The 8,903-nt window shown below is 41.5% G+C and overlaps 1 protein-coding gene across 1 annotated transcript; it reads left to right on the top strand.

Moving 5' to 3' along the window:
• Positions 1-3,449: 3,449 nt before the first annotated feature.
• Positions 3,450-8,306, top strand: LOC146306687 (serine/threonine-protein kinase pim-3-like). The gene is made up of 6 exons (XM_084710939.1): positions 3,450-3,960; positions 4,209-4,318; positions 4,481-4,531; positions 4,665-5,028; positions 5,874-6,050; positions 6,459-8,306. The coding sequence occupies exons 1-6, from the start codon at positions 3,873-3,875 to the stop codon at positions 6,659-6,661; spliced, it is 993 nt and encodes a 330-aa protein (XP_084567065.1). The 5' UTR covers positions 3,450-3,872; the 3' UTR covers positions 6,662-8,306.
• The last annotated feature ends 597 nt before the right edge of the window (positions 8,307-8,903 follow it).

Genomic DNA, 8,903 nt, shown 5'->3' with positions numbered 1-8,903 from the left:
GCGGTGCACCTGTTGCATTTGCTTACAGTGGAGGATGGCAAGTACAAACCATTTTTCATACCTTTCTGTGCAAAATGGAAAGTCCTCCTCAGCCGCGAGTGTGACTTCATGTGAAGTGACACTCCATACAAAAGTGCAAATGAGAAGAGACCGGTTTTGGGCTAAGAGCCATAGACATAAAAACTCATTCGAGCATGTAACTGCAAGCAATTTACTATTTCCAATTCACCTGAGCTGATGTGTTTGGACTGTGGGAGAAAACGCACGGAAATACCATCCAGCTTTATACAGAAAGGTGCAGGAGAGTTGGCGTTTGAATGAATGTTGGAGTACAAGAAAATTTTAGAAAAGGTTGAACGCACTTTATTTTACAGTACACTAATAAGATGTTACAAGCCACACTTTGCATCAAATTAGATGAAAACTAGCGAAAATATGTTATAGACAGTTTAAACCCTTTATTAGATCCTTATTAGACTTTATTAGACGGTAACTATGGACGCATTATAACAGAACCGTACTGTAAACTTAAGTGTATTGTCTCCAACGCAGACATGTGATTTCACTTTAGTTCTGCTGCATTGTGTTCATAATAACCCGCAAAATGGTTTTAATAAGGCTGTCATAAAGGGTCTACTACTGTCTAATTAGCAACATATAATTTCAAATTTTTGTCTAATTTGATTTGAAGTGTGGCTTGTAATGTTCAATTTGTGTACCATTAAGTGTATGGTGACTAATCAGGGTATAACTATGTTCATTTAGTGACTAATTAAGAACATATAAATACTAGTTTTTGTCAAGTTTCATACAAAGTACAGCTTGTTACATCTTATCAGTGCACTGTAAAATAACGTGTTTTATTTCAGGGTATTATTAAGCAATTGTTAATAACAACCGTGTGGGTCAGAGGCACAGTTCCTCTAAAAATAAACCCATGACCACAGGATGAACATGCAGCAGAGGTTTCTGCAGGGACCAGGCTGCTACTGACACCTTTTCTTTGAAGCATAATCCAATAAGCCATTGAACTCTTTGTCATCTATGCAAATGTTTTATGAGATAAAAGCAAATGAACCCTTGAGGTTCTTCCATATGCCCAAACACGTTCTGCATGTACATTGTAGTACACCCCTTAAAATGCAAATACTGTACGTCTGAGTGCATGTATGTGTTCTTATGACACATTTTCGTCAAGGGAACTCAGAGCTTTGTTAGCCATGCACTGTCTTGATAGCATGTATTTTCTCAACATGTATGAGGGACAACACACTGAAAACATGAAGCAGTAAATTATTATACATTGAATACAGAGGATCACTGCAGGTCAGCCCACGGGCTGATACTCCCCTCTCATATGTGTGTGTGTATGAGTGTGAGTGTGTGCACATTTACATAACTTTGCAGTCGGCACGCCTATAGCAAGATAAGGTTCCCTGGAACTCTCTGATGCTTTCTGTTTGGTTAGTGGTCACATACACATACATACCCACACATATACACACACATGTACAGGTTATCGGAGTTAGCAGAAGATAAAGAGTGGAAAGTTCACCGAAAGCCAAGGTCATGTCAGATGTGTAACAGTAAAACTGGAAAGTTTACTCTCTGAAATGGGACAGCTGGCTCCACGGACCTGATTGTGTTTTCATGTGCTATTCTTGTTATCGTGATACGCTGCTATTTTGTTTTCATACTCGTGCCTGACATAGTGTTCTCGTGTATCATCATTATGCATCATCCTTCAAATAGACAGCCTGTGTGTAATGTAGCCTGCTGCAGTGTCATCCTTGGACACTTATTACATTTTGGGACAGATGAACATGCAGCTACAGTACATGAAGTGTGTTCTTTCTTCTGGGTGCTGATGTTTGGAGTATTTTAGAATCTAGATATCAAGTCAAGTCAGTTTTATTTATATAGTGCCAAATCATAACATAAGTTATCTAAGCACTATCATACAGAGCAGACATAGACTGTAATCTTTATAATAGAATAGAATAGAATAGAATAAGGGCCCAATCCATCCTGAATGGCCAAGAACAATATGAGTGTCATGTCACTGTTAACCAGTGACTCTGCTTCTCTAGATCTTCAATTAATTCTCAGTTAATTAAGTCTCAATTGTGTAACAATAATAATAAAGGATTAGTGTGAATGATTTAAAAGTGTAGGAGAACGTACGGTTTCTGTGAAACTCATGCTGAGCGGTAAACAAAATCTAGAGCCAGTGTTTGGTCTGTCCTTTCTGGGCTACTGTAGAAATATGGTGGTACAACATGCTGGTCTCCATGGAAGAGAACCCTCTGATATAACCGGCTCATTCTAAAAAAAAAAATTCTCGTTTTCTAATTCTCATTTATATACTAAGGAACACATATTTTCCCTTTCTGACATATTCTGCCATTAAAATCCCTGTAAATCTTACACACTGGACTTTTAAATTATTGTTTTGTTTTTTTCATAGCCTATTTTATTTACTTTCTATGTACAATATTTGTATAATTTGTATAATAAATTAGTATAATAAATAAATATAATGATAATATAATAAATTATTATTATGACACTGGTATATTTTGGGTAATTTGTCATATGCTACTAATTGTTATTGAGAGTTTCTATCATCTCCACTATAATGATTAAAATAAATAAATATTGATTTAAAAACATAGTAATAAAAACACAAATACAGCAAATAGAACAATATATGTCTTTACCAATATAGCTGTAATAGGTCAATATCAGGCTTACAATACCAGTCAACAGATATATTTGTTGGGCTCTAGTTTCAGCTGTATGGCAATTATAAGTCAAGCTGCTATTTTGAGTGTTGTGAATTCTAGACGACAGCATACTCAAAGGTAAACAAAATGTAAATAACACAATAACACAAGTGAGTTTCAGCACACACTTGATAACTGAGAATAACCTGAGAGATGTAATCAGTAGTTTGTGGTGAATTACACTACAAACTGAACTTTCCCCCCTCCAAACATAAACTCTGTGTCAGTCTCTCACTGCAGAGCTGCGGAGGAAAAGGGAGGGGAGAGAGGACGTCTCAGAATTGGCGCCACGTGCACTCAAATGCCTGCTTTATTATAAAAACTTTTTCTGGATTGGTGCAGAAACGAAACACAGTATTTATATACGACACCTGATTGGTCGACCGCCTCCGAGTCGGTAGTGAACACAGCGCAAAGCTTCCAGACAAGGGATTCTTGGGCGTCTCGTACTATGAGAAAATAGTGCGCGGAGAAAATGATTCTTGAAATAATATCTTCGAATGAAAGTGCTTTAAAATCAAAATACGTGTCTTTCAGTTTAAGTTAAGTGTATATCTAGTAAAAGGTGACAAATTGACTCTGGATTTAAGCAAACGTGTCGACTTGTATTGGTGGCGGAGGGATACCAACCATCACACTGCGCGTCAAAATATTGGCTTGTGGAGACCGCGCCAAAGCTCAGACAGCGGCCACTCTTCAGGATAACAACACACTGCGGAGGGCATTTAAACGCACTCTACTGTCGATACGGCTGCTACACACATCGGACTGTTCGGCTTTTTTTTAATCACTTAGGAGGACTGTTTTCATCTGTTGTGCTTGAGTCGAGACACAGAAGCCAGTTTTCATGCCGGTTTTCGGGAAACGGTGTACGACTTCACGGTCGTGACACGACTTTGACGGGCGCGGTGCGGCGGAGTTGGCGCACTGCTGGACTGGATATATTATTATTCGCTTCAAGCCAAGACGGTCTGCAGCACCATTTATACAGCGCCTGAACCCACTTATCTTCTTCTGACTAGAACAGCTTCTTCTGACTCTCAACGAGTGAATAGGATTCATCGGCGCCGGCTTTTCAGCGTGAATATGTTGCTGTCAAAGTTTGGTTCATTTTCGCATATTTGCAATCCTTCAAGTATGGACCATCTACCAGTGAAAATCCAGCTCCAGCCGGGTAGGTTAACCGACAGTGAACGTTACTTTTCACAACCTTTACATTGTATTTAAGCTAATATAGCAACCGATACGCTGTTTAAAGTTAATATAACAGCATAGCAATGGTTTAAGAAGCGTATATTGATTACTTTAGAGGAGGCTACTACCGGCTAGTAAACGATAGCTAACAACTTGACCTCGCACTGAACGGAGGTTTGTTGTGGAAATGGTGCGCTTACCTTTAACATTTTTCGCTTTTTCCTGCAGTCAAAGTGGAGAAGGAGCCATTTGAAAAGGTTTACCAAGTGGGCTCGGTGCTGGGCAGCGGAGGATTTGGGACAGTGTACGCCGGCAGTCGGATCTCTGATGGCGCACCGGTAAGGCTGTGGTGGATGGGGGTCTATGTTTTGATCTTGCATGTGCCGCCATCAAAGCCGGGGCGTCCTTACGTCGCCACCGGGACATATACAGCTATATAATATGACTTCCTAATGATATTTAAAGCATTTAGTGACATTTTTCTTCTTGATTTATTTCAGGTGGCTGTGAAACATGTTGCGAAGGAGAGGGTGACCGAGTGGGGCACAATTGTAAGTGTGTGCGCGGTTTGTTTTGGTTTTTTCCCCCCGCCTGCTGCTGCTGCTGCTGCTGGGTGGGGGTGTTGTGATGTTTAATGGATGCCCATTATCTCATCACCCTTACTTAAAATTTCGTTTCTTACAGAATGGATCTATGGTGCCTTTGGAGATCCTTCTGCTGAAGAAGGTCAGCTCGTCGTTTCGCGGAGTTATCAAATTGCTGGACTATTACGAGCGGGCGGACGGCTGGCTCATCGTCATGGAGAGGCCGGAGCTCGTCAAGGACCTTTTCGACTTCATCACCGAGAAGGGCGCCCTGGACGAGGACACGGCGCGGGGCTTTTTTCGCCAGGTTTTGGAGGCGGTTAGACACTGCTACAGCTGCGGTGTAGTACACAGGGACATCAAAGATGAAAACCTGCTTGTGGATCTACGCACCGGGGAGCTCAAGCTTATTGACTTTGGCTCAGGGGCGATTCTCAAGGACACAGTCTACACCGATTTCGATGGTAAGCACCCGCCTCCACCCCCTCTTTTTTACATTAATATCTATTATAATATGTTACAATGGTGGATGTGTGTTTTGTTTTTATGAATACATATCCGTGTGGGCTGGCTTGTGTTTGCCCTTGATGCTCCGCTGTGCTATATTCAGATATGGAGGCGTTCACGGAGCTGTGACGCAGTGCTCTGTTTTTGGTCGAGGGTTTTCCTCGCCTGGGGTCTCTGGCTAATCGTTAGTACGGATGTAAATGTAAAATGAAAAGCATCCAGTGTTTTAGAGGGATGCCTGACGCGCATGATATGAAAGTCACAGATATGACTCACTGTTTATTAATCCCTTTTTTTTTTTATCTCTGGTACACCCCTTGTCTTGTGCTTTTATATTTATGCTTATTATTTTTCTAAATAAAGCTTGAGTCACACAGCCGCAGTTTGTGGGTATTAGGTCAGTGCCACGTAACATCTGTTTGTTGTGAAACCCGAGTCGGCGGTTCACGTGATGGGCTCACATTGCCTTTTTTTGTTTGGTATCCAAGTTCCTCCTTCCAGGAGGGAGGAGGGAGGGGGGAGGAAAAAAAAGACAGGAGGGAGGGAGGGAGGAGACGCAGGCAGGTCACCCAGTTTGTGTTTTGTGGCTAGAGGAAGATGGAAAGCATTTCTACCATGACTCAGCCATTTTAGACACAGACATTAATTATTTTCGGGGGATTTTTTTTTTTACTGTTCTCACATTTAGAGCACTGATGCCCTCTGTATTGTTATAATACACATTAAACACAAGATCATTTTGACTGCTTTATACTATATTTGACAACAGACACACTCATCACTCCATCCCTTTATGTTTTAGGTACAAGAGTCTACAGCCCACCAGAGTGGATCCGCTTCCATAGATACCATGGTCGCTCGGCGACGGTGTGGTCGCTAGGCGTGCTGCTGTACGACATGGTGTGTGGAGACATCCCTTTTGAGCAAGACGAGGAGATCCTCAGGGGTAGACTGTACTTCAGGAGGAGGATCTCAGCTGGTAAGTTAACCACAACAACACACAGACACACGCATGTAACACATGAGTTGACTCTGTTGCCCTCTAGCCATGGGTATTGGTACAACCCAGAATCCACTGCACAGTTCAACTCTGTTATGAGATAGTTACATCAGAATAGTGCTGCAATGAAGGAAAATCTTTATTGTCACTTGTTTTCTTGATTAATTACTTAGTTGTTTGGTCTTGAAAATATCAGAACACAGTGAAAAATGGCATTGTTAACCAAAGCTCAAGATGATGTTTTTTGGACAAACCAAAGCTAATCAGTTTACTGTCAGAGGAGTAAAGAAAACAGAACGTATTAACATTTAAGAAGCTGGAATCACAGGATTTTTCTAGCTGTTATGAGCATCTCGTCGTCAATATTGTGTCCATCTCCTCCTCCAGAGTGCCAGCAGCTGATCAAATGGTGCCTGGCCTTGAGGCCCTCAGACCGGCCCACCCTCGAGCAAATCTGCGACCACCCCTGGATGAGGGCGACGACAGAATCACCCAAGTCGCCAGAGGAGCCGGTCGCCGGCGACATCCGCCTCAGGACCATCGACACAGACTCTTCGTCAAGCACAAGCTCAAGCAAGGAGAGCCTCTGAGGGTGGCTCTGATGATGGACTGAAAAGACTTTCTGGGGAAAGAAGGGGTTTGGATGGAGGGAGTGATAATGGACTCAAAGGCCAGCAGCCTGTAGCCCAACGTGGCCCATCAAGTGGCCCGGGTGCTTCACTCAGCTGGTCCGGTTAGAAAAATGTACTTTAATTTTCCTCTTTTGTAGGGAATTTCTAATTTATTACCATTTGTTCTTCCTTATCTTACTTTCCCCCCATCCCCTCTTTTTTTCTTTCAGTTGATTATACTCGTTTCCTAATCGGGAACATTTTTCTGTTTGGGCGGTCTTACCAGCACTATTTATTTCCCCCCTCCCTTTTTAACTTTATTTCACCTGTTTTGTTACTAGGCTGGTATATATGCAGCTGGCAAGGCCCTCCTATTCAGACATGGCTGCTCTCATAGAGCTTGGAGAAAACCTTTTTATTTAAATGTTTTAATTTTGATTTTGTAGTGCCTTTTTTTGGAAAGCTGCTTTTCTGGGGGCTTTCGTCAACAACTCTGTTTTTTGGATTGGCCCGCGGCCTGATGGCTAAGTTGCCTGTGCTGTGATGGAATTGGAGGGTTTTTTTTTTTGCCTTTTTTTTTTAAATTTTCCCCCTCCTCTCCATCACTGCAAGCCAACCAGCCTCCAGCCAAGAGGCTAAGATAGCATTAGATCGGAGAGAAGGAGGTGGGGGCTTTTCCTGACAATGGAATACTTGAAAAACACTCGACTCAACTCTGTGTCGCTCTCTTTAAACGCTGCTCACTCACTCTATAGCCTAAAACAGGTGTTTTGGAAACTGGATCCTGTCTTTTCTGAATGTCTACAAAATGTCAATACACACACACCTCCCCCCCACCTTCTTTTTCTCCCTCTCTCTTCTCCTCCCCCAATGCCTGTTGCGGGGTGTGTGACCCTCTTGACGTATCTTTTCTTTTTGCCTCCCGCCATCTCACTGCTTGACACTACATAGCCCCCACCCCTGGCCTCCCTCAGGGTTTGGGGTGTGAAATGCACAATCAATGCAATATTCATGGACTCAATTATGTATTTTTTCAACAAAATATTGTACAGCGTGTTTTTTTTTTCTCTTTTTGTGTGTACTTTTTTTCTTCCCCATTTGCTTTTAATTTATTTGTAAACATGTAGACATTCCACACTCTGTGGCTATTTATTTATTTATTGTCTATGCTTAAAAGCCCCCCTAAAAATTTGCATATCCTTCTTGGTCTTTTTGGTTTGCATTCCTATAACTTATTTTTACATTTCGACACTTTTTTTTTTTTTTTTTTGAGATGTGGAGGATGCACTGAAGCAGTTGTCGATGTAAAGCAGAATAAAACAAGTTTACTTAAATTTGAAAAGAGCATTTGAATGTTATTTAACTACTTTAAAGAAAAAAAGTCTGTTGGTAATGTTGAATGGCTAAATATCAGAGAAATCCATCTGGTTTCTGTACTGTTCAGATTAATTTGAATTCTATGGAAAGCTAAACAACGGGTGGAACAGCTTTCGTAGTTGTCACATAGCCTCATAATGGAGACCTTTCAGTTTAGCTGTGTGACTTGTGGCTGTGAAGGATGGATATTGCTATTTTTTGATACAAAAAGTTTCAATTAAACTCCCATTTTTATGTACAGAAACAAGTCTGGTGTCTTGGTCATTTTGAATGTGGTGTGTTACAGTTACATGAACCATAGCGTTCAACATTTACTTAAAGAAACACATTTTTGGGGTTATTGATTAAAAATAATAAGCTTGCCTCAGATTTTACAGATACTGCATGATACATGCTTTCTAAATGAAGTTTTAACACCTTGTACACATGTTAATGAAAGCCCCAGCCAATATTCTTCATACACTTGACAGCACTCCCTTGGGAGGCTAATATACATGTCCAATATAGCACGTGGTTCATTTGCACTGACTATAGTGATAATAGCAACATTGTTCCACGTGACGCGACTGACGGCGTGGCTGAGGAGAAACATCACAGGAGCCATTAACTGGATGACAACCTGCAGCAACCACAGGGCCTAATAAGAGACAGATGTGTCTCGAGAGCCAAGGGGAGGAGAGGAGACAGAGTGATACTGGCAATACAGAGGAAAAGGATGTTATGGATCATCAAACACACACATGCAGCTTCTAAAATATATCCAGTTGCTTTGCCATGTTTGGTTTTATCTACCTTGGGTGCAGGGAGGCCGTGAGTAACAGGCTGATAACATGGAGTGTATTTG

The sequence above is a fragment of the Lutjanus erythropterus genome, chromosome 22 (assembly GCF_056507025.1).
Source record: "Lutjanus erythropterus isolate fLutEry1 chromosome 22, fLutEry1.hap2, whole genome shotgun sequence".
In the NCBI taxonomy this organism is placed as follows: Eukaryota; Metazoa; Chordata; class Actinopteri; order Lutjaniformes; family Lutjanidae; genus Lutjanus; species Lutjanus erythropterus.
This window is presented reverse-complemented; position numbering and strand designations above follow the sequence as displayed.